General features: G+C 41.8%; 5 protein-coding genes across 10 annotated transcripts; 2 read left to right on the forward strand and 3 right to left on the reverse strand.

Moving 5' to 3' along the window:
- Window positions 1–473: 473 nt before the first annotated feature.
- Window positions 474–3,463, reverse strand: itgb1bp1 (integrin beta 1 binding protein 1). Of its 3 annotated transcripts, none has more exons than XM_078795988.1 (7): window positions 3,218–3,463; window positions 2,361–2,470; window positions 2,174–2,252; window positions 1,966–2,096; window positions 1,582–1,674; window positions 1,136–1,285; window positions 474–1,045 (listed from the first exon to the last, which is right to left on the reverse strand). In XM_078795988.1, the coding sequence occupies exons 2-7, from the start codon at window positions 2,460–2,462 to the stop codon at window positions 974–976; spliced, it is 627 nt and encodes a 208-aa protein (XP_078652114.1). In that variant the 5' UTR covers window positions 2,463–2,470; window positions 3,218–3,463; the 3' UTR covers window positions 474–973. The 3 variants fall into 3 exon arrangements, with proteins under 3 accessions (XP_078652114.1, XP_057946858.2, XP_057946857.2); XM_058090875.2 differs by having other exon boundaries at window positions 476–1,045; window positions 2,356–2,440; window positions 3,218–3,461; XM_058090874.2 differs by having other exon boundaries at window positions 476–1,045; window positions 2,356–2,470; window positions 3,218–3,460.
- Window positions 3,464–3,559: 96 nt separating this feature from the next.
- LOC131140442 (cleavage and polyadenylation specificity factor subunit 3) lies at window positions 3,560–9,978 on the forward strand. Its single transcript, XM_058090868.2, has 18 exons — window positions 3,560–3,746; window positions 4,099–4,162; window positions 4,263–4,360; window positions 4,429–4,557; window positions 4,625–4,802; window positions 4,875–4,964; window positions 5,056–5,206; window positions 5,266–5,441; window positions 5,512–5,670; window positions 5,777–5,923; window positions 5,991–6,143; window positions 6,961–7,069; window positions 7,141–7,239; window positions 7,309–7,403; window positions 7,475–7,562; window positions 8,473–8,539; window positions 8,693–8,789; window positions 8,862–9,978. The coding sequence occupies exons 1-18, from the start codon at window positions 3,676–3,678 to the stop codon at window positions 8,997–8,999; spliced, it is 2,109 nt and encodes a 702-aa protein (XP_057946851.1). The 5' UTR covers window positions 3,560–3,675; the 3' UTR covers window positions 9,000–9,978.
- Window positions 9,979–10,668: 690 nt separating this feature from the next.
- LOC131140443 (uncharacterized) lies at window positions 10,669–11,725 on the reverse strand. The gene has a single exon (XM_078796041.1). It carries the CDS (start codon window positions 11,687–11,689, stop codon window positions 10,760–10,762), a length of 930 nt encoding a protein of 309 aa, XP_078652167.1. The 5' UTR covers window positions 11,690–11,725; the 3' UTR covers window positions 10,669–10,759.
- Window positions 11,726–12,271: 546 nt separating this feature from the next.
- Window positions 12,272–14,809, forward strand: iah1 (isoamyl acetate hydrolyzing esterase 1 (putative)). 2 transcript variants are annotated; one of them, XM_058090510.2, is made up of 6 exons: window positions 12,272–12,406; window positions 12,519–12,571; window positions 12,640–12,788; window positions 12,851–13,012; window positions 13,069–13,190; window positions 13,563–14,328. In XM_058090510.2, exons 1-6 carry the CDS (start codon window positions 12,287–12,289, stop codon window positions 13,731–13,733), a joined length of 777 nt encoding a protein of 258 aa, XP_057946493.2. In that variant the 5' UTR covers window positions 12,272–12,286; the 3' UTR covers window positions 13,734–14,328. The 2 variants fall into 2 exon arrangements, with proteins under 2 accessions (XP_057946493.2, XP_057946494.2); XM_058090511.2 differs by having other exon boundaries at window positions 12,279–12,406; window positions 13,102–13,190; window positions 13,563–14,809.
- On the reverse strand, window positions 13,794–24,722 carry adam17a (ADAM metallopeptidase domain 17a). 3 transcript variants are annotated; one of them, XM_058090505.2, is made up of 20 exons: window positions 24,507–24,722; window positions 24,117–24,249; window positions 23,724–23,857; window positions 23,518–23,606; window positions 22,938–23,124; window positions 21,297–21,427; window positions 21,099–21,185; window positions 20,542–20,667; window positions 20,197–20,341; window positions 19,950–20,041; window positions 19,610–19,762; window positions 17,930–18,129; window positions 17,689–17,792; window positions 17,477–17,611; window positions 17,119–17,249; window positions 16,948–17,026; window positions 16,580–16,668; window positions 16,431–16,490; window positions 15,462–15,498; window positions 13,794–14,793 (listed from the first exon to the last, which is right to left on the reverse strand). In XM_058090505.2, the coding sequence occupies exons 1-20, from the start codon at window positions 24,610–24,612 to the stop codon at window positions 14,411–14,413; spliced, it is 2,601 nt and encodes an 866-aa protein (XP_057946488.2). In that variant the 5' UTR covers window positions 24,613–24,722; the 3' UTR covers window positions 13,794–14,410. The 3 variants fall into 3 exon arrangements, with proteins under 3 accessions (XP_057946488.2, XP_057946489.2, XP_078652168.1); XM_058090506.2 differs by lacking the exon at window positions 15,462–15,498; XM_078796042.1 differs by lacking the exon at window positions 13,794–14,793 and having other exon boundaries at window positions 15,483–15,565.
- Between the last annotated feature and the right edge of the window lie 197 nt (window positions 24,723–24,919).

The following is a 24,919-nucleotide window of genomic DNA, read 5'->3' on the forward strand; positions in this document are numbered from 1 at the left end:
TATGAAATTAAAATGCAAAGCACCCCCACCCAGCACCCTTGACAAACATCTGCAAATGCAGATGTTCACTCGTCAGACTCAAAGACATGTGATCGATCATAAGAAGGTAGTCACGGGTCAGATCCACTTATCTACTGTTGAAGCCACAAGGGAACTGCATCTTCCACTTCCGTTAGCAGCCATGAGAAAATGTCTTGTAATGAAAATATGATAGTCGCTGCCATCAGCAAAACCACCAGCAGGCCCCACTCTTATCTTTACTTGTCAACCTCAAGGACACCTAGTAGAAATCGTTTAGAAAACTTGCAAGACATACTTCATATATAAGTGGGGATTTTTTAAATATAATAAGTCAGTGTTTGACAACGCAACCCATTTGAAGAACGTGCTATATATATATATATATATATATATATATATATATATATATATATTATATATAGTCAAACAATGACTTATTATATTTTAAAAATCCCCACTTGCATGAAGCAATTACATGAATTGCAGTACAGTACTGTCCTTACAATCAAGTATTATGTATCAAGTGCGCCCTCTAGTGGTAAATGTATGAAGCTCTTGAAGACAACACAAAAATGTAAATACTTTTACAATCTTCGCACTGAACTGGGTAAAAGGTGACACAATCCAGTTTATTTATGATAATTGAACATTAGTACCTCAATAACAAGAATATAACAATTAAAATGATGTTCTTTATAATATCAAGTCTTAAAATTAGAAGGCCAAGAGGCAAACATTTCAAGAATCGTACCCATGTTTACATTAAAAGTGTGCTGCAGACTTAAACAAAGTGATCATGTACCATGTATTGTATTATATGTTGTTACTATGAAAATAATATTACCTCAATTTTTCCTTCATACCTTTACATAGTTTGTTTGTTGATCACAACACACACAGAAAAGTGAACCACTCATCACAGAAAGGGTCCGTCTGCATCATTTCCCAGGCGTCAGGACTTGTCGGACATGAGAGCGCAGTCAAAAGAAGCTGACAGGACCTTGCAGATGGACTGAGCCTGCTCCTGTTTACATATATAAAAGGCACATATACTACTATATACTGCTGCGTGCTTGTCTTTGAATACTGTCACACAAATTCATCTTCCACTCACAGAGCTGGTGCACTGGTACACCCAGATGCTGCACCCCTCCTGTTTTGGGTCGGTGGTTTTCAGAGCGAGGAGGTTCTTCCCCGCACCCAGGCCGTCATCGTAGCAGAGCATGCGGACAATCAGGAAGAGGGGGTGACGGTGCAACACGTCCTGGAGGGAAAGGACACACTTTTTGACTTCACTACTAAGTCACAAAAGTTGATACTATTCATACTTGGATAATACCGGAAATGATCTTCTTCCATTCTAAAACCTTCATTAAATGTACAGGTAATATTGACATAGTCAAGTCAGGTTTATTATTACTATAATACCAGTTCAAGATCTGATATGATAGACTTCAAATGTGTACTTCTCCGAAATATTTGTGGTTAAATTCCGTTAAATTCCGAATTAGGCTCATTGAAAATGATTGTTTTCAGTGACTTAATGATGACAAGACTTACACACTGGTCCAAGGAAGCTACTTTGACTCCATGTTTTGACACTCCCAGAATCATCTCCTCGTCTCCTGGCACAAACGGCAGTTTTCCATCTTGCTATGAAAGAAAATAAAAAGTATTTACAGTTCAGGATTGTCTTTAATGATGACACAGTCAAGGCATTGTAATGATATCTTGGTTAAGTTATTAGCGACATGTAAATATGGATTTTATGTCTATGGGTGTTTATTATGCTTTGGAAGACATTCTAGTGTACATAAGGTGTACATGAGGTGTTATAATATAATAATAAGACTTGGTCAATTATGTGAAAACCTTATTTCAGAAGAGGTTTATATTAGAAAGAGCCTTTGGTTAAATCTACTGGATCTATTGGCACTTCCTTACCTGAGCTGCATCAATGTAGTTGATGAGGTCAAGAGGTTCGTGGAGCGTCTTGCTCATGTCCAACTGCAACTTCTCAATGGCTCCCACATACTTCACACGAAACTCCGCGCAGATTTCCGACGTGCTGTTTCCTAGAGAGGCCGCAGCATATGGGTGGCATCAGTTCAGGAAGCATAAGAAATGAACCACACCCAGATCTGGGACCAACCTGAGCTCTTGGTGGAGTCTGTGTCCAGGCTGGCGACGGTGCTCGACCTGGACAATCCTCCTAAACTGGAGTCTACAGACTAGAAATAAGACAAAATTCAACTCAGGAAGTGACATCAGATTGTGCAAGTGTACCTTATATTGTGGCAACTAAGTGTGTGCTAGTCGGTCTGGTTACTGTACCTTACTTTTGGTGCTGATCTCACTGCTTTGAGAGCTGCTGCTGCTGTGGCGTTTCTTGACCTTGCGGAACATCTTTCACTGCATCCTTGGCAATCGCATGCCAGCATCACAACACCTAAGCAATTACATTCCTCACATTTCAGAAACAAGTATACGTCTTATATATTGAAATTACACTTAGATATACTTTAGAGTAGTCAGTGTGCATTTCGTATTGCATCACAGATTTACTATCCACGGAAAATGACTCAACACGTAGCCATTGTTGTTTAAAAATAGGAACACAAGTACCAAGACAATGGTGTCATGCCATGTTGTCATAGCATGGAGGTGCATGAGTGCTGCTGGCACTGGGGAGCTGTGGTTTATGGAGAAAAACTTGCCTCAAATATGCAGTGTGCCCCTTCCTCCTTGTTTTGACGTAACTTTTTTTGGTAAGATGATCACAAGCAATGTAAACTCTTAGGAGTGTATATACATATACATCTGTATTTATGTATATGTATAAAATAATGTAACGCCACTAGGATGTTGTAAACCAATATATTTCATGTTTGCATCCCTGGGTGCAGCTTCCTGGTTACTAAACATGAGGGTTGTGGTGGGTCATAAAATATTTAGGAGGTCATGTAAGTGTTACACTGTTGCAGTTAGCATCATGCTAATATTAGCTTAAAACACTAAAAGACACATGAAGTCGTTATAGAGCACGTTTAAGCTGAGGTATCGAACTGTTAAAACCATTCATCCTTCACCGCCCACGTTCTATGTCGCATTCATCTCAACGCTCAAAGTTAATCGGCGTCAACTTTAGCAGCGAAAACTAATATTGTTTTTCACATAACAAATATAGCAGGCATACCTGTCAGAGTACCGTTAGCATTATTCTATCTCTTTCCCTCTCAAAGGGCGTTTGTTGGCTTTTTATTTACGCTGGGTTTAGCTTGTCTAGTAATTCCACTGCCTCCACCCAACGCTTCTTAAAGGGGACGTAATTACCTCTGGCTTATGATGCAATTTTGTAATTTTTTGACTTGGGTTGAACCATCACATGTATGAATAAATGTGCTTGTTTATTTTACATACATATTTAAATGTGTTTTTTTAAATCAATTATGGTCAACGTTTTGTTATTATTTGAAATGAAACTGTGCCCTGGAACGTTTAATATACCTCGTTGATTCCTATCGACTGTATTTTGGAACCGAACCGGAAGTGTCCCATTTCGTGACAGTCCGCCCACTCATTCATTTTGAAAACACTTGCACTATGATTTTATTTTAATATTTATTGGATTTTATCCCTGGGTTTTAAGTGATTATGGCGACAAAACGCAAAGTGGAGGTGGCTGTCCCAGCAGAGGAGAGTGACCAGCTCCACATTCGTCCGCTGTAAGCAGTTACGTTATTAAATAATATTATTAAATGACCACGGTCTGCTTGTAAAATGAACATTATCTTGCATCAGGGGTGTCCAAGCTTTTTCCTTTCAGGTTGAAAAACAAAATAATGACGGGATATTTTTTATATACTTTTTTTTTTATTGTAAAGACTCAAAACGTTCTATTTAAATAACACAGCTCTGTGTCGTTAGTAATTATTCGTGTCAGCATTTTGCCTTGTTTTTATTATTTTTTCTTTAAAGTGTATTTCTACAATGTGCCACAGGCCACTAAATAAAAGAAGCCATTGGAGGCAAATGCAATTTGGCCACTCCTGGCTTACATTCTTTATATTTTCCCAGAGGTGCTGGCCAGGAGGTTGGGAGGTCATGTATTATCCTGGAGTTCAAAGGAAGGAAAATTATGGTAAATATACATTTATTACAGTCCAATTATGTTTTCACAGCTAGCTAGATCGTTGCTGTGATTATGAGTGAAATAATAGATACTGATCTGTGTTTTGCAGCTGGACTGTGGCATCCATCCTGGTTTAGAGGGAATGGACGCCCTCCCCTATATAGACTTGATTGACCCGGCTGAGATCGACCTGCTGCTCATCAGCCAGTAAGTGTCTTATAGTCTATTATTCAAGCAGAACAAATATGTCACTAAAGGGGACTCGTTTTTTTCAGCTTCCACCTTGATCACTGTGGGGCTCTGCCTTGGTTCCTCCAGAAGACCAGCTTCAAAGGCAGGACCTTCATGACCCACGCCACCAAGGCCATCTACCGCTGGCTGCTGTCAGACTACGTCAAAGTCAGGTAAGAAACCGTTTATTGTGTTTAAATTGTAATTCTGCAGTGTGCGTTTTTTTTTTTCTTCTTGTAGCAACATTTCTGCAGATGACATGTTGTACACGGAGACAGACCTAGAGGAGAGCATGGATAAGATTGAGACCATCAACTTCCACGAGGTCAAGGAGGTAGCAGGAATCAAGTTCTGGTGCTACCATGCCGGTCATGTGTTGGGAGCGGCCATGTTTATGATTGAAATAGCTGGAGTCAAGGTAACACCGTCTCATGGATTATATGATATAGGTTGTATTTATTTATGCTTACTAATGTTTTTGTGTTGAAAGCTGCTGTACACAGGAGACTTTTCTCGACAGGAAGACAGGCACCTCATGGCAGCTGAGATTCCCAGTGTCAAGCCAGACATTTTAATTATTGTATGCCACAAAAGTGCAACATTTACACACAAAATTATTATTATTATTATTTTTTTTTTTACCTCTTAAGTTGATCAAAATGTGTCCACAGGAGTCAACATACGGCACGCACATCCATGAGAAGAGGGAAGAGCGGGAGGCTCGCTTCTGTAACACAGTCCACGACATCGTCAACAGAGAAGGCCGTTGTTTGATCCCCGTGTTTGCTTTGGGACGAGCCCAGGAACTGCTGCTCATCCTGGGTGAGACATTGCGCTTGATTTTCATCATATTGTTTCAATAACACAATGCATCATTATAGATGAGTACTGGCAGAACCACCCCGAGCTCCATGACATCCCCATCTATTACGCCTCATCCCTGGCCAAAAAGTGCATGGCCGTGTACCAGACCTACGTCAACGCCATGAACGACAAGATACGCAAGGCCATCAACATAAACAACCCTTTTGTCTTCAAGCACATCAGTAACCTCAAGGTAGCGAAATTAGATGTGAACAATGCCAACATACTCAAGTGGAGTGATCTGTTGACACAATGTCTTCCAGAGCATGGATCACTTTGATGACATCGGCCCCAGTGTGGTGATGGCGTCCCCTGGCATGATGCAGAGCGGCCTCTCCAGAGAGCTCTTTGAAAGCTGGTGCACAGACAAGAGGAATGGAGTCATTATCGCTGGATACTGTGTGGAGGGAACACTGGCCAAGGTCAGAAAAGCTACTATACCACTCAGTAGAACTGCATCTCTCTTGGAGTGTCTGTGAGTGACAGGAAGAAAAGCTCTTACTGTGATGACTGTGTTTCGATGTGCAGCATATCATGTCTGAACCGGAGGAGATCACCACCATGTCAGGACAGAAGCTTCAGCTGAAGATGTCAGTGGATTATATCTCCTTCTCGGCACACACGGACTACCAGCAAACCAGCGAGTTTATCCGGGCCCTGAAACCTCCGCATGTGGTAGGAAGGAGGAAAGTTCTTTCCATCAGACCTCAGTAGCTTCCACTTGTGTGTGTGCACTTTTTAGATCTTAGTCCACGGCGAGCAGAATGAGATGGCTCGCCTGAAGGCGGCGCTGATCCGAGAGTACGAGGACAATGACCAAGTTCACATCGAAGTCCACAACCCTCGCAACACAGAGTCTGTCACCCTCAACTTCAGAGGAGAGAAACTGGCCAAGGTAGATTAATTAACTAATTAACTGCAGAGTGTATCGGGCACTTGTTAGGCGATGTTATTAGGGGAAGGTCTTTATTTTATTTCATCAAATGCATTTAAAGACTACCATTAAGTAGAGATGAGCATGATTTAATTATTGCTTCTTGTTGATTAATCACATCTTAATATTTTAACTTTATGCTACTGAAATAACACATTTGCTTCATATTACTTTTTTCTCCTTTTTTTCCTCCCAATATTTTGACTTTATTCTCAAAATTCCAGCTGCCCCCCAAACTTTCTTCTACATTTTATTTTCATATTATTATAACTTTATTTCCATAATATTTTGAACTTACTTCCCATAATATTTTGAACTCTTATAACTTCCCCCCAACCCAACTTTCCAAAAAATACAACTTGTTTTGTTCCTCATATTACCTTTGAAAAAAAATGTAATATTTGGACTATATGCTATTAAAATGGGGTTATATGACAACATGTTGCATTGCACTTTTTTTTTTAGATTACAAATTTTCCTTCGTATTTTTACTTTATTCTTGGAAAATTACTACCAATAAGAATGGTCCCCAGGCAGCAATTTCAACCCCCTGTATTACAGCCTTGAACCAGGAGTTCAGAAAATTCAGATATGTTTTTGTTTTTATGTAATTCAGAAGTGTTTTTTTGGACCCATGTTGAAAAAATTGGCACCTTTTTCTCCTAAAAGTCCAACATCAGCTACCGGGACATGTAATTACACCTCCGACTAGCATCACCCATTTAGCTTTCATTTGACCTGACTGATGAGCTGTCTGACCTTCTGGTCCCGTGTTTAGGTGATGGGTTCTCTGGCGGATCAGAAGTGTGTGCAGGGTCACAGGGTGTCGGGCATCCTGGTGAAAAAGAACTTCAACTATCACATCCTCAACCCCTCTGACCTTTCAAGTCAGTCACTTAAGTCCAGAAATGAGACAGAGAACGAGAGAGAGGTACTCACCATGGTGGTGTTTTTGTAGTGTATACAGAGCTGTCCATGAGCACAGTGAAGCAGACCCAGGCCATCCCCTTCACCGGACCTTATTCGCTGCTCGTCTGCCACTTGAGGAACCTCACAGGTGCACCTTAACGCATGTGCTCCTCCTTCACGTGGATCACACTTAGCTAGGAGATTTTCTCTCCATCAGGTGACGTGGAGGAGCTTGATGGGACTGAGAAGAAAACCCTGAGGGTCTTCCAAAACATCACATTGATCCATGAAGTCGGCATGGTTCTGCTAGAGGTGAGTCTTATCGTCGATGAAAATGCAGGGTTGGTTCCACTGCTGGTCTCTAACTTCTTCATATGTTTTAGTGGATCGCTAACCCTCTCAACGACATGTACGCTGACGCCGTCACCACTGTGGTGCTGGAGGTCCAGTCCAATCCAAAGGCTCAGAAAGGTCATTATCAATACCAATACAGAGTTGATGGCATTGTAACTCTGCCCCTTAACACACCTCATAAGCACCTGGTCTGCCAAAGAAGAACATGTAGCAAGAGGGATCAGTGTTGTCACTATTTAGCGAATAGTCAGACCCATCTAGAGTCTAGTCTAGACTTTTTCTGGTCACTTTTGGATACTAAGATAAAAGCCATGAGCAGCTGCGTCTTGCAAGTGACACAAAATATGACAAAATATTCAAAATGGAAGCGAGAGAAGAAAGTACCATTTTATTAGTACACATTTGTTTAGCTAGTCATGTTTTTTTGCTCACTTTTTTGTCTCCCACAGCATCCATAAAATTTACATACGCATACTATGGGTGTCACAAGATCTTGCAAGACTAAAATGTGACAAGATTTCAAGTTTGAAAAAAAAAGCATAATGTCATAATTGTGATCATGAATGACTTAATCGCACTATAAATGAAAATAAATTCAGCAACTAGACGCTTTTTTGAACAACATTCCATAAAACAACAGAGTGAGACCTCACATTAGTCATACAGTCCCTTTGTCTCTGTAGGTGGAGGCGGGGTCGCTAGCAAACACAAACAGTACAGCAAGGTAGCCTAGTATGCAGCAAGGTAAAGTACTTGATGGGCCCACAGCAAAGTGAGCCCGTCAACATGACACCCTGATCCCTATAATGCAAATTAGATCATGACATTTAGCGTCGCCTGCCACCCACCGCCACAAAAACTTTGCAGTCTTATTGGAGACACTGACTAACTCCTGATTTTCATTTGTTGTTGCTCCAGTTTGACAACTGACATTTACCCCCATAATTGTTCGCAAAAATCCCAACAAATCAAATACAAAATGTGCAACTCACTGGATTGTGTTTTTTTTAATATATTTTTTTAACAGTCATGGAGACCCAGAGTGCCACTTTGGACATGGACGTCTTCCACAGCAGACTAGAAATCATGTTACAGTGAGTGCGCCAACACTTGACTAGCATTTTTGCGTGGGTCCTTAAAAGCAAATGGAGGAGCTTTGACTAGTATTAACAGTGCAGGTTTATTATAACTGTTTATTTACAACTTCACTACCATTTAGTTACGTATTGTCGCCTTTGTGTCTTTAGTGACATGTTTGGACCGGACTACGTGGACTTCAGTGATGATAAAAACATCTTGGTGACAGTCGATGGGAAGACGGTGCACATTTGCTTGGAAACAAGGGTACATTTATTGTTTTTTTTTTTGCGTTATTCCCTGTGGATATTCTCACCGTCTTAACCCTGCTTTAACCAGTCTGTGTGCTACGAGGATGACAGCATAGAGGATGACTCCCTGAGAGAGATGGTGGAGCTGGCCGTGCAGCGCCTCTTTGACGCCCTGAACCCCATCACGTCAGAGCGCGGGCGAGGCTGTGCTCCAATCACCAATTAAGATACACGAGTTCAAACCCCTGATGTGGTCTTGTTTTTAACATGATAGTTTGTGTTGGTGTTCCATGGATTAGTTCTGTGTTTTTAACCTGCAGGTACTTGAATTTATTTAATAAGTTAATGTTTGTTTGTTTGTTTGTTTTTCAACTAATGTGCACTGATAGGACATTTTAACTTGTGAACTGTGAATTTTAATTGCACTAAATGCTGAAAAAGAATGTTTTGATGGAGGACACCATCTGAACATTTCACAGTACTCTTTCCAAGCACTACTTTTTTGTTACTCGGGATGCTCCGATTGATCGGCCATCAATCAGTATCAGATGTGTGTCTCAATATGTCAATATGTCTCTCAATGCCAATCACTTCAATTGATCTTCATGCAGCAGAAATGTGGTTAGTTCCGAGCTCGTTTTTGTCCCACGGGGAAGTATATATCACAAACATGGGGCACCACTGACTTTTTCCAAGTGCCACTGAACAATCTCTCGTCATTATACTAAATATGTATTGTCCTCAAAACACTGATTGTTTAATGAACCTAAACAGTGTGCCCAGGCTTATGATAAGCTGACCACTATAATGACCACTATAACGGGGTCTCCTCGCTTTCCATCTGATTTTCAGTCACTCACAAAAGCCTCAGAATATTAGCTATAACTCTTCCTATGTTTTGTTTTATTATAACTGTTGAATCCAGACTTAATGCCTTTATAAAATGACAAATAGTGATTCAAGATGGAGACTCTTGCAACCTGGACACTGAATTTATTGATTTACTATTCTTAAGTTAAGCAGATTTCTAAAAAAATAAATACATTACAAATAATTCAATTCTGCACAAAAATGTACAGTGAGCATCAGCCTGACTTTTAATCGGAATCTGCAGGATAAATGCCTGATCGGAGCATCCCTACTTACAGTATTCCTTAAAATCTCTGAAAAGCAGCAGTGATTTTTGACAATAAAGGCACATTATTCCCGATCGTTGCATTATTTTTTGCTTACACACCTGTAATCATAATAAATATCCATATTACATGACTTATAAGTCAAAACAAAATCTGTACATGACAGAAGCAGCACATAATTGTCTACTTTTAATTAAAATAAGAAAATGACCTCCGCAAAGGCTGATACACATCCAAACTGGCGTGAAATGTAATAATATCAGACACAACCAAATCACAATTTGGAGAAATGGGAGTCTAAACACGTTCCATGTGTTTATACTGCACAATATGAATCAGAGACAGATTTGGTTCAAAAAGGGTTTACATTGCCAAATTGGATCACAACCAGATTTAACTTTGGTTCAACGGTATACATTTTGCTGATTTTGTCAGTAGCTGGAAGGTCCAAACAAACAAACAAAGAAATAGGCACCACTGAAAAACTATAGTGTTAGGTATGTAATTCCTGATCGGAATAACGTCTAGCTACATATACATACACACACACACATATATATATATACATATACATATATACATATACATATATACATATATACATATACAGGCACCTTTAACTCTAAATAAACATAGCTATATACAATACAGTACGTGCAAAAGTCTGCAACAAGCTTGTTTATTGCACCTCAAGTCATTTTGACTCAGAACCCGGAAGTAGCCCGTTACCACACACCATAACCTTGGCGGAGGTCTGCGTTTTTTTTGGTTTTTGTTTTTACTGACATTCAGAGCAGATATTTGTAAGTGAATGTGATAGGTTACCTCCAGTCCAAAAGTCCACTTTTAGTCACTTGGAGGTAGCAAAGAGGCAAAGAGCCGCCATCAGCATCAAGATCATGCCTACCTCCATCAAACCGTCCTTGTTCCTCTCAGTCATCGTCTCTTGCCGCTTCTTCCGGATCTCCTCTCGTCGTTTCCGGGCGTCTCTTTCTCTTTGCAGCTGCTCGCCATAATGACAGCGGAGGAACTCGTCGAAGTCGAACATGCCCCCCCTGTCACCGGGTCCCATTACAGACCTCCGCCTGTCGCTCTGCGTCTGGGACGAGCTCTCACTTGTGTCCTTACTGGAGGGTCTGGTCATGCCGGTCAGGTCGAACTGGCTCAGCAGGCCACGGTCGTACTTTTTCCGCAGGGCCTTGTTACCCAATACAGTGTAGGCCTCGCTGATCGCCGAGAATCGAACAGTAGCCGCGTCGCTACCGGCGTTTCTGTCCGGGTGGTATATGAAGGACTGTTTGTAGTACGCGGTTTTAATCTGCGCATGCGTGGCACTAGGGGGTACGTCGAGGATGTCATAGTAGCCAGTTTTGCTTCTGTAAAGAGGCTCCTCTTGGCCGCCATTACTGCTATAAGTCCTGGCGAGCGTCAAATGGCCCCAAGCTGTCCGTTGGGAAAAAGCAACAGGATACTCGCGTTCCCTCCGCGTGAGAGAACCATGTCTATGTCCGTGGACATTCGTGGAAGTCAAGTTACGTCCACTGACGTCACGGAAAGCACACCGCAAAAGTGTTTCGAAAGGGTCCCGTGAGACTATCAACTTATCAGCTCCAAATATGTTCTCACCTTTAAAATTCAAAACTAAAACCCCGCTAGATAATGATGAAGAATGCATCGTACCTTTGCCTTCCTTCCCACAAGGGTTCACCCGAGAGCAGTTGCATATTTTGGGTGAAATGTTCAAAGTGACTCTGCCACAACGAAGCAGTACCTCCGCCATCTTGGCAGAGTTCGAACAAGGAAGACAGGAAGTGGATTTTTGTGTTTCAGTGTTGGTTTATTTCGCGGCGCCCTCTAGTGACGAGGATCAAGTAAAGGTTAAAAACTTTTCTTTCATTCATTTTCTACTGCTTTTCCTCACGGAAATAAATTATAAATCATAAATTAATTTAGTTTAATATGACATGTATTCATTACATTATTTCACAGTTTTACTGGGAGTAAATACACAATTTACTTGTGTTTTTGGCTACAGTACATATGTATCTTTACCTAATATCAATAATGAACTACTATGAGAATGTATTTTTATGTAAAATATTACAAAAACAGTAAGTCTTCTTACAAATTTCACCCTCAAACTATACTCTAAATTTAAAGATGTTCTGATATAATTAGTGCGTTCCTATAAGCAATTAAAAACAATTCTAACAATTTCCATATTAAGTTTCCTTTGATTTCATATTATACACGGTGAATATATTTACAGAAAACCTATATTGATTCACATTTAATGACACCGATATACTATGTTTTTTGTTATTTCTTCGGTATACTGTAATTTGTTACAGTACGTAAATGCACCGGCAAATTGCGCATGCGCAAGGAAAACTTTGCGTCACGTTGTCTTGAATGGCGGGACAACGCCACCAATATGTCTAAAATCAAAACGTTAATTTGGCCTAAAGTTATTTTATTCGGCGATTCTATTACACAGGTAAACGACTTTAAATGCATCTTTGTTGTGTTCAGTAGTCTGAATTGCTATTGTTTAAGTCGTTTGGGTTTGTTAGCGGCTGTCTTGCTAGCTGAGTTTTTGTTTGTTTCAGTTGTCCTTCCAAGTCAATGGATGGGGTTCAGGCATCGCCGACAAACTAGCAAGGTCTTTCTTTAGACATTTGTAAGCCCTCGGGGATATTGATTGTTTAAATAGATGTATTGTCTCTCCAGGAAGTGTGATGTAGTGAACAGGGGGCTGTCCGGCTACAATTCCAGATGGGCCAAAGTAGTTCTTCCAAGGATTTTAAACAGCGAGGACTCGGCAGACAACATTGCAGCGGTTACTGTCTTCTTTGGAGCGAATGACTCCGCCCTGGAAGGTAGAACCGTATAATACTGAAGTACACACATTATATTGACTCGTTTCTCTTCATGTTTGTAGATAAAAATCCTCAGCAGCATGTTCCTCTGCATGAGTACTCTGAGAACCTGAAGGAAATGAGCAGGTTCCTTGCCACAGTGGGGGTTCCTGCAGGAAAAGTCATCTTCATCACCCCTCCTCCTGTCAATGAGACAGCATGGGAGAAAGAGTGTACCCTTAAAGGTAACGTGCTGTAGATTTTTCACAGATGATAATTGCTCATTCCAAAGTGTCTCCAGGTTGTCCTCTCAATCGTTTCAACTCGACGGCAGGACAGTACGCTCAGGCTTGTGTCCAGGCAGCTGCTCAGTGTGGTGCTGATGTCCTGGACTTGTGGACGCTCATGCAGAAGGATGGAGAGGTGGGATATTTTTGCACTATTCCAACATACAGCAAGTAGGAATACCTGGTGATTTACAGCCACAATGTATCCCACGAGGAGACTGTATTTGGAAAAACAGTCATCCCACGGCATCACTAATGTTACATTGATGAAACATGACATTCGATTACCTTCACACTGCATGTAGCCAGCCCTGGTTGGTCTGACATGACATAGGGAAAATAAGTTATCCTCCCATTCTTTGTGGAAGTGGTATGTTAAACCCTTTAAGTTTAGAATAAATTGGGAGGCCATATGTGTAAATATGGAAAAGTAGTAATAGTAGTTTGGTGAGTAGTTGCAAAGTGCTTGTAGTAAAAATCCTAAAACATTTTCTCACTGTGGTTACAGGACTTCACTGCTTACCTGTCAGATGGGCTCCATCTCTCTGAAAAAGGAAATCAGTTTGTGATGCGGCACCTTTGGCAGCTGCTGGAGAGCAGAGTGGCTCATCTTCCTTTTATCCTTCCCTATTGGGCAGACGTGGATGCCGGGAGCCCAGAGAATAGCCTGCTGCATTGAAGAACATTTATTAGGAGAGCATTATCCTGACCTTTCCTGATGCTGCAGTGATATTACAGGTGAAGGTGCACAATACAATCATTTATTACCATATGTGTGCGTAATGCAAGCAGGGGACTTAATTTTGACATTCATTAAAACACAAAAACATTTGCCACTTTTTCCACTGAGTAACAATTCGCATCCATTCAGTTCATGTTAACCACATCGCCGTCTTGACCTAAACTACTTAAACAGCAGGCATCAGTGGTGAGACATGATTTGACACAAGTACTGAAAAAAAACAGCTCACAGTTTCACAATAGGACGTCCACTTCAATTTTCCCACTGGGGTATTAACTGTCCGGGAAAGGCACAACAGTGTTCTGTAGGGCGGGAAGCATGACTAAATATAAATGAGCCAACTGTGACGCAGGAAGCAAGCATGAAAGACAATCATCCAGTGATGTGTACACTATGACACTCAGCAGTAATGCTTAAAAAGTGCAGTAATTTGTCTAGCTTTGCAACAGAGAGTTCAAATACTGTCTAGAATTAGTTTTTGAGGTACTGGTCACAGGCAGAGGACTTTTTAGCCATCGGCACTATAAAACAGGAAATGCCACTTCAATCTAAGGTGGTTCATCTTGACATCACCGTACTGTTGGAACTGGACTCAGCACTCTGTCTCTTTGGCGTCAAAGCATTCCTGCCTCATGAGGTGTCGCCTTTCCCTGGCCGATGGGCTCTGCTCGGTCAGATCCTCGTAGGAGGATCTCGTAGCCGATAAGTAGGCTCCTGCGGTTGGGAAGTCGTCGCCCTGGGCCACCTCCTCTCCCGGGTGAGAGTCGCTGCTGTTGTCCTCCTGAATGGTGGCCATCCGCAGCCCACCGTCGCTGTCCGGCGTGGGGACGTAGTTGGGGCCGGGAGTCTGTGAGTTGGATACGAGTAGGGCAGCAGCCTGGGTCAGCTGCTGGGGTTGGAGGGAGGGCCCGGTCTGGGTGGCGGAGGAGGAGGGAGGCGGAGGAGGCTTGACGATGCGCACGGATGCCGACTCGAGGTTGCTCAGGATTTCTTGATTCTGCAGAGAGAATGACACGTGAGAGCAATGGAGAGGTGAAGAATGGTGGACTGGGGCAGGATCCATTCCATTTTTACTCAAGTTTAAAGATGACTAAACTTTTCATCAGCCTTCAGTTAGGAGCTGTACTCATTGGTGGAAATGTGGCTTTTCATCCATATTAGGACTGAATTTGACTCGTATCCATCTCCTTTTTTAAAAGCGCGAATGAGTAAAATTAGACCTTCCTGTGAGGAAGGTCTATGGAGGAATGTACCCTCAGTAAAAAAACAAAAAAAAAGACAGTATGCAGACAGCCACTAAAGAAATGAAAGGGTAAAGACATGACCCTCCTCTGCTCGGCTATAAAACAGCAGCAGATGCAAACTGAAAATGTCAACACACACTGCATCCGATATCACAGACGACAAAAAGGTGCAACTTCGCCACTTCTCTCTTTGTTTGAATACTCCCAAGATGCAATCTTGCGTTCTTGAAGTAATTTCTGATCGGGTGTAGGACGTCCTTGCAGCTACTCGGCCAACGATTGGCGGGCGAGTTTGAAGGCGATCAGTGATTACATCAAGGAGTGCAGGAGTATCCCAAACATGGGCCGACGTACCATGCATCATCATCATCATCATGGACTCGATGACAACGGAACACCAAGCCATGGCACACGCACTCACCTACAGCGGGCGCTCTACTACAAACCTCCACCGTCTGCTGCAGTTCCAGTAAGAAAAGGCCAAGAGTGATGCAAAGGTCATTGACAGCTTGCAGCCTGTACAGACTGAAAGCCCCACGGCTAAGTTTCCAGTTCAAGCCTTTTTTTCCCTGAACACAAAGTCCCACTATATCCCGACCTTAGGACAATGTCAGTGTCAGAAGAAGCCCCTCCACATGTTTATCAACCAAATATCGTCCACACAGTATTAGGAACACCTCCAACATCCAATATAAGAGCTGTATCAATTCTCCTATTTTTGCTACCTTTTCTTTGCTAAATACTATAGGTACAGGTGGTCCTAGAGTTATGAACAAGACAAAGGCTGGCTTTAAAAGGTGTGGCTCAAGCAATGTGCTTTATCTGGCGGGATGAAGCATTGAATTAGATTTTGCTACATAAAATCTGCTGGAGAATTGTCCAGATGTGCTTAGACGTGGAGGAGTGCTTTCATGACAAGTTGGTATGCCGTTTATTAGTACAGTATGCCTCCATAATGACAAAATGCATAATTTGCTACTCAGGCAGTTTGCCTACAAAGTTATTTTTTCTTGCAATAAGTTGCAGTTGCATCTGTCAGTTTCTGACACTCTGATAAAGTCTGGGTTATGCTACGAAGGCTACCTCTCCAAACCCTCATGCTTTTTTTTATTATTAGTAAACTACTTTATGGTTGGTGCTTTATTACTTTTACCTAAAAAGGTACGACTCATACTGGATTTCATTAATATCTCAGGCGTGGGTGGCTAACTTTGGGACTTTTACTGGGCATATATTCATGTCTGGTGACTTTTACATTTTTTTATATTGATGACTATGAATGGAACCGAAAGTGGCGAAAACTCAGTTGAGGTAAAATGCATCATGCAAAATACACAATCCAAATTATGGTGAGTATGGCAGGACACGATCGAAATGGTACTACGCTTACATTGAGAGGGCGGTAGAGGGACATGGTGTTCTCTTCATACTGCTGGTCGAGTCTCTTGTCCTACAGAAGGAAAAGCAGCATAATGATTAGGATTTTTTTCATAAAAACAACCACTGCTGTGTAAAAAGTGACTTCTGGGAGTTTCTTACCACACAGTGAACCAGGATACTAAGAGGAATCCAGAAGATGAGCGAGAACACGACAACAGAACCCACTATGTTATCAGCCAGGAACTTTCCTGATGGAGAAACATTAACTATAAATACAAAAACACTCACATATTCAGCCGGGATGTAAATCTCTTCTGTCAATCTGTGAGACTCACTGTCAACCATTTTCTAGTCTTGCGATACCCAGTGCACGTCTTTACAATCAATTCATCTAAGGATTATGGCTGACTCAGGAGGCTTCTAATGATGTAGCAGCATCTCTCACATAAAAACCGGATATCCGGCCGCATCGGTTCATAGTTCAGAACCTTAATATTCAGCAGGATGTGTGATGTCAAACACCTTACCGAATGTGTTAATGTCCAGTTTGTCGATAAAGTCCCAGAGACGCTCGATCACATCCTGTACCTGCTTCATGCACTTTCCCTGCAGGAAAATCAACACTCAACATGAAATGAACTAAACACATGATGCAGTCCTGTCCAGAGCCCAGGGTTAACGGTGGCAAGCTCACTCACATTCTCAACACAGAAGCCCACAGTGCATGGTTTCCCTTTACGCAGGAAGAGGAAACTGCCATTGGTCAAGATGAATGGTGAGCAGGTGCCATTTTTCCCACGGCAGCAGACTTTGCAGGAATCCTCGGTTTCTGCACAGAGAATAATAGAATAACCATCACACTGAAATAACACTAATAATGTGAGTGATGTTTTTAGAACGTAAGCACCTGGCCATGACCATGATTTTTGTATGTGTGTGTATGTCGGGGAAAAAAAAACTGTCCCATATAATCATAATCTCAATTTTAAGAATGGTGCAGCCCCAGTGTGGTGTTTGATGACAACTGGAACACACATGCTAACAATTTAATTGTACCATTGCAGGCACAGGACTGAAGGTTCTGCACAGCCTCACAGAACGGATAGCACTCTCCATTGCGACACCGGCCGTTGTCAACGCAAACCGTATTGTCTGCGGCATTTGCAGGCGGTGGACATTGACTGCTGTTGCCTTGAAACAAAGCAAAACAAAAAGGTGTGACAATGCAGGCATGCAGTTGTTGTGAGTGGCCAGCAGAGGGCGCATACCAGTGCAGGAGGATATGCCTTTACAGGTAGCACTGATGGCCTCTTGGCACCTTGTTCCTGCCTGTTCAAACTTGCACTTGTTGCAGCATGGACTGTTTCTGTCACTGTGGAAGAAAGGGGAAATATATGTATACATTACAGTACATACAGTACAGTGTATTTAAATGGTATAGGGCAAGCTAGAAAGTGTACAATATAATAACTTGCATTCATGTTTTGCGTCTTGTTTCAGGTGTCCTACCTGCACTCTGAGCCATATTTGAACTTGCAGCTGGGCGAGCAGCAAGGGTCATTATTGAGGTGGAGCAACCCTGGGTCGCACTCCTCCCCTTCTTCCACTCGGGAGTTCCCACACACCTTGCTGTTCCTCTCCTCAAAGCACAAGGGAGCCTTGTAGCGCAGCGTCTTTCCAATCGAGATCTTGCTGCAGTTGGAGAAACGCTGGAAGAAGACAGAAAGCATTTCATGACAGCACTTTGCTCCTTCAACTACAGTCTTGAAAATATTTGCTGTCATGGCAAAGAGGAGGCCTGTTTGCTGTTTGTTATTACAATTTACTGGAAGGAGCTCATTTTCACACTTTGCATCACACCTAGCATCATTGACTCTCTACATCTTCTTAAGTGGTACTGAGAGCTGGACTAATTTCACATCTCATGTCATCAACGCTTTAACCAGTTTAATTTTTGAAATCACTACGAGCCTTCTGGCTAACTGCAAAGTCGCCTACATCGACAATCTGTGCAGATGACAGCAAAAAGGACTGGATGAAAATGTAACTGTGTGACCTGATTATATATGTAACTAAATGTTTTAACATTTTCATTTGTACATCACGCTCACAGGCAGGCAGTTTGCCTACAAAGTTATTTTTTCTTGTCAGAAGAATATGTTGCAGTTGCATCTGTCAGTTTCTGACACGCCGATAAAGTCTGGGTTATGATACGACGGCTCCCTCTCCAAACCCTCATGCTCGCTTGACCTTGTCCAATTTCAGACCAGCATTTGGAATATTTTAGTGACTGTAGTAATTCAACTCATCTCCAGAATCCTCACCTCTCTTCAATAGTCATTGTTCTCTATTGATGAAGGAAGCAAACAAGCTAAATGCATATACACACAATCATGGTTTAAGTATGCCTGAGACATGTATTAAAACAATTTTAAATTAAACAATGGATAGGTACGTACCACTAATTAATGATAATCATGATCAATAGAACAGATGGAACCTGAGTCACGATCTAGCCTTCAGGCTGGTCGCCGCGCTACAACTTCTTTCTGCGGTGGCACTGCCTTCCATCTCCCTTTTAAGCGGCTCAAGTCCGCTGGGCTGTCCTGGCTAGCTGTCAAAAAAGGCGTGTACTAGGGGTGTTTACTTTTATTGACAATGGCTATAATCTACTGAGGCTCATGGTTCTCAATGAAGCATTTAAACCAGACAATAATCACACACGCGTTGCAAATGTGTCAAACAGTGATGGCTTTTTCAGGAAGCTGTGGTGTTGCGAACATCCTGCTTCAAAAAACTGACATTGGTCCAACTCCTTGCTAAACATGCCATCACACTCTACACGTGGGTTCTACATGATGGATAAAAGTGCTGCTGCTCAATAGAAGTGCTGGTGTTGACTATGGAATGCACCGCTTGTATCTTGTGTTCACCTCGCTGTAATTTCTGAGACCAGCTAGTGCTGCTATAGATGCCAACACAGGGCGCTGCCATTTTGCACTGATGTCACGGTGCTACTTTGTGCATGTGTGTTGTAAATATGTGGGCATCCAATGTACACTGGCCCATTTAAGGCAAATAAATGTAAGTAAGCAGTAAAAACATTTTTACCTCAGCACTGTCAGTTTGTTGCAACAATATGTAGTACACGCAGTATGTTAATGCATGTCTGTATGACGAGGTGGGTACCTTGTTGTTGACGTGGTCTCCACTCACAGCAATTGGGTACATGACAAACTTGCCCCCATGGTCATCACTGGGAGCGCAGTATGGAATGTTATCTGGATCATGTTCTGCTCCAAAGTTATGACCCAGCTCATGAGTGGTCACCAAATCCGCCTCCTGTTCGGAACACATGCTGTGAGTTTATGGTGAACATACACCCATGCTTTCAATGCACCCACTCAGTTGTAATGTGAACATATACACATTTATATAGATAAAATATGTTCTTATAACAAAGGAATTACAGTAAGCAGGGCACTACTGACTCCAGCCAATGTTTGTTTTGAATAAAAGTAAATCAGACCTTTGTTAAAATAGTTTTGCCATAATTCTTGGTGCTGGTCAAGCCGGTGTTGAGGTAACTGGGCTTCTTGGCGGACAAGGATGGATAATATGCTGTAAAAAAAGAATTGCTTGCAATACTGTCCATGCATGTTTAATATACACAAAAGTACAACAAGAATTCTAATACAAGAAGAAGACAGGAATATGGACCCAATATGAAATGAAATGATACAATTATTTTATGAAAAGAAAGCTGGTGCTCTTACGTTTAGGGCAGAGACCTCCCAGGGCCTGAGGTTTGGAGGGAGCCACGTAGGCAAGCCCAAGGGTGCCTTCATCAAAGTCTTGGTAGGTAAAGAGGTGGGCCAGACACACAGTCGAGGCGTTTTCAGCTATGTCTGAGCTGAATTGCTGAGCAACACAGGAGATTTAAGAGCCAATGTCACCAAATGAAAAAACTGATGAGAACATACTTTAAATATAAGTATTCAAAGTGTGAGGTGGTACAGCAGGCCGTTTCATGCTGTGTGGTAGTAGGGGAGGTCCAAGACGTTTTATGTTCTCTGTACTGTCCAACGTTTCAGTATTTATTGTGGTTTATCTCATCCTACCTCCAGAAGTTTCTTGACATCCCACACCTCCTTCCCGCGCACAGGACTGTTCTCCATGTTGTAGTGGACCCAGCCGGTACCAGCACGGCCAGGAGGGGGTCTTGTGGCCTCCTTGTGGATGATCATCTGACAATGGAAGAGTATATACTATTTTCATAAAACATATTTTTGGACATAAGCTACCATCTTATTTTTAAACCAGAGTAAAATCCATAAACAATAAATCTTCCTTATGTGTTTTAAACCATCAAAATGCCCCTTAAGGATTGCGGTCAAAGTTCCTCACATTCAGAGTGGAAAAGAAGAACATAAATTGACGTGAATGAATCATGAATGCATATCTTTTGAGTGAGAAACGGGTAGTCAGAATACAATAAACAGCGTCTCCATTCATTGCGAAAGTCAGTGGAACAAACTTAATGAGCCACACACAAAAGCTTTCAGTTCCTCTTCAAGATGTATTTCTCAATGAGGGTGCAGTTTCAGTCCACTACTGACTTGAGTGACATAGCGAAAAGTGAAGACACTCTCGAGCTGGGGTGGTGGACGATACACACCTGATTTATTTGGACCCCGTAGCCTTTGAACTCATCATCCCATGTTGTATTTCGGTAAATGTCATCTACACGGTCGATCAGCTCAATCTGAGGGAAGAAAAAAAGATGTTGTAATGAATGAATAATATATATATTTTAACAGACATATTGGGCAAGCTGAGGTGACAATTTAATTTAGTGTGATGAATGAAGTCTGACCAGATAGTTGAGAGTGACGCTCTCTTGTCCACGCCCCATGTGTTTAAAGAAACGGTAATCTGCCACCAGCAACAGAGGGCAGGTGTTCTTCTTGTGGTTGTGTACCTGACGCTTTTCTCTGTGGTGAAAATCTGCAAAGCAAAGACAAGCATTTGGGGCTGCTTAATGGAGCATAAAGGTACTATTTTGTAGACAACTGTATGCATAGATCAAAGTATTAGCTAAGATAATGATGGATACACAAAAGCATAAGACCTAAAAGCAAAGGTTTTCCAAGTGTGGCACAGTGAGTTTCCCATCAGAGTACATAATAGAGCTGGAGCCTACCCTCCTCCCCAAAATTAAATATCTCCCGCAAAGGAACAAGGCAACACACATCGCCACATTTGGTGAACTTCGAAGCAACCAACAACGGCAACAACAGCGTGGCCGTACAGACGCTAACGCCAGTGCTTTCTATCAGTGAATGAACACTGAATACCCGCCCTGCCATAGGCAACTGCCCAAATGGCCCATCGCTAGAACCGCTGCTGTTTTCTATGCCCGACTTTTGGCAAACACATCAAAACACATCAATGCCCAGTTTTGACTGCTATAAATAACACAGGATGTGACAAAGAATTTCCACGTAGTGACCATGCTGGACCTCCACTTTGTATCATATCACAGGAACGGCATGGCGGCCAAGTTTAGTGGTTTTGAAACCAAGACCTTGTCATACCATGAGAACAGTAACCGACCCATTATGCGGCTGTTGCATGGAACAAATGCGTGTAGGTGCTGAAACCGATGTATAGAGTGAACCCTCTTCCTGCCTGTTTGGAGGCAAGAGACAAGGAAAACCGACACGCATGCACATGGGAAAATACAGTATTAAGGTCGGTAAATTATCAAGTTCATTTTCATGTACTGTTTTATTCATTTTTTGTTTATTTATTAATCCTAGAGCTCAAGAGACATTTTTTTTCTGAACAAGAAACATTTTCACGTTTTAATCTCGAGAGATCTTGTAACACCCCTAATTTTTAGAATGCAATCTTCGATTTATTACACTAAATATAATTCTCAGTACGCTGGTGATGAGTGTGCATCTGCGTGGATACGTGGGCGTGTTTGTGTAAGCACACACTTGGCAATACACTCTGCAGAGATGTGGGTGTGAGCTCTTCTGGCTTGCACAACAAGTGGTGGGAGACAACGCAAACTCTTCTCATTGGGTAGCACTACCTCCATGAATTTTAATGCCTCCTCCGAGCAATACTTTCACCTCAACTCATGTCCCCCGTGAATACGTTCAAACAACCAGTGGGAGGTGTTAGCTTTAGATTAGTCTCCTTAACCGTGATATGCTTTTTTCCAAAGCAACATTGTTGTTTTACATAATACTCTGTAATCAGTATTGTGTGTGTGCATAAAAAAGATTTTTAATAAACTGACAACTCCACAATCTCACACCCACACCCTTTAACTACTACAGCCTCCTCCTGCTTAGACATTTGTTATCATCCTACTCTCTTTAGTTCCCTTAACTATCAAGTCCAACTTTAATCACATATTATCTCAAACCACTTCAACACCTCATCTAACTCCCCCCACAAAAGGAAAAAATATGAAAGAAACGGTAAAGTAAAGCAGACGCACCGTTAATCTTGTCTGTCACCTCAGGCTCGCCCCAACCCGCCATGGTGGACTCTGGCAGCAGGTCTGTGTCTGTGTGCATGTAACCACACACTTTTGGAGAGGCGATGCGGCTCAAATTCTTGATGTCTTCAGAGCGATACACTAGCAGCCTGCCATCAGCGTGGGTGTCTGTAAACCTCCATAAGGGCTAGGGTGGGAGAAAAAAGCAAAAAAAAACTAAACAGCTGAGTCAAGCAGGGTGGAAGAGACTCTTATTTTGTATTGACTAATACAGGCGGACCTCTACATTCAAACACTGCTAATGTGATACAATTTGGAATATGCCATGACAGAAGGGTACACAGTAATATGTGCTGATAACCAAAAGCATGGTTTTGCCCTAGCTGCTCAGTAAAACGCAAAGAAGAAGCGGAATTGTGTCATGACGTTCTCTGTAAGTCGCTGTTTTGATCTGGAAATCCCGATTGTTTACAATTACCGTATATACAGGTTTACCCTGTATACAAGTATACCCTATTTGCTCAGGAAAATGGATTATTCCGAATGTTTCAGAAACCGGAATATTGACTTGTCCTCTGACCTCCACATTGTACTCTGCATCATCAGTTAGAATGCGAGCTGAAAACTCATCTCCATCAATGTGCGCCAGCACACGAGAGTGCTCTTCACCTGAGATCACAAAGAAGAAATTAGCGAATACATTTTGTGGTCATTTTCCTGTTAAATCATTCAATCTAATAACATAACAATACAACTGAGTAGTGTGCGCCTCTAACATCAACTCACCCACAACATGTCCTGTGAAATAGTTCTGACGCTGGACATCATAGTTCTCCTCCCTTCCAAGCTTGTCAACAAACACAGCTTGGAAGTTCTTAGTGAAAATGTCTGTGTTGGTGGTCAAGTACAGCTTGAAATATCTGAAATTAGATTATTATATTATATACGCATATTTATCCATACATTGAACATTGGACACAAATGAACCACCGAATAAGATCTAAAAGTATTATATTCATTTAGCAATGTTCTTTTTTAGCGGTTGCATTTTGCACAGATGCAAACCAGATGGGTATGTGTACCCAATGAAGTAGCCCTCATTGGGATTCTTTGCGCAAAATGAAATAGTTTGAGCTTAGAAATTGAAAATTAAGTCACAATTCTAAGGGCGATGCTAACCTATGCAAGGCTCTGAAGCTGACCAGGCGCTCCAGGTGGGATAGGGTGTTCACGTCCCTCTTCCTCACAGAGTGCAACTGGAGGTCTGAAACTGGTAGAACCTCAAAATCTGACAGAATGGAATGAAGCTCATCTGGGGGACACGGGGAGAAGATTTATGTGAAAACTGTGTTGTTTTATGTATTAAGAACGGTAAAAAAAGTTGGGCGAAAATAAGCACATTGTCATCTCGCCGCTTTCATTCGTCCTGTGTAACTGTCCCAAACGCATTAGCTCCCATTTTTAAACAATATAGTTAGAATTAAGGCAATTACAATTCTAATATCATATCATCATTGTGGTAGTTTAAGTTATTTGCATTAGCTATAAACGAAAGCTAACTATACTTACCAATTTCGGCGTTTGGTTCGCTGTTTTCTTCCCTTGTAATGCTTGACTTAACAGCTACGGATAAACAAAAATGAGGCAGAAAAACATATAACCACATACTCCACATTATGAAACAATAAATATTACAACGTCGCCGTCATTGTAACAAAGTTTGCCAGCTCGTCAGGGAGGCTAAGCTAACAGCACAACCCGGAAGTCCACAACACGACGACTTCCGCTTTCTTTTTTTTATTCGGAAAAGGTATTTATCATCCTGTGAGGAGAAGCGGGGATACCGAAGGCGAACGAGAAAATGTGAAAGAAAATCATAGTTTATACGGATAGAGTCCAAATAGTACGTGTGTTCACCTTCAATCTGATGTCATACATGTTCGGCGTAAGTGGTAGTCCGTGACTATGCCGAGTAGAGCATA

The sequence above is a fragment of the Doryrhamphus excisus genome, linkage group LG14 (genome assembly GCF_037039965.1).
Source record: "Doryrhamphus excisus strain RoL-2023G ecotype Guam linkage group LG14, RoL_Dexc_Guam_v1.1, whole genome shotgun sequence".
NCBI classification, from domain to species: domain Eukaryota; kingdom Metazoa; phylum Chordata; class Actinopteri; order Syngnathiformes; family Syngnathidae; genus Doryrhamphus; species Doryrhamphus excisus.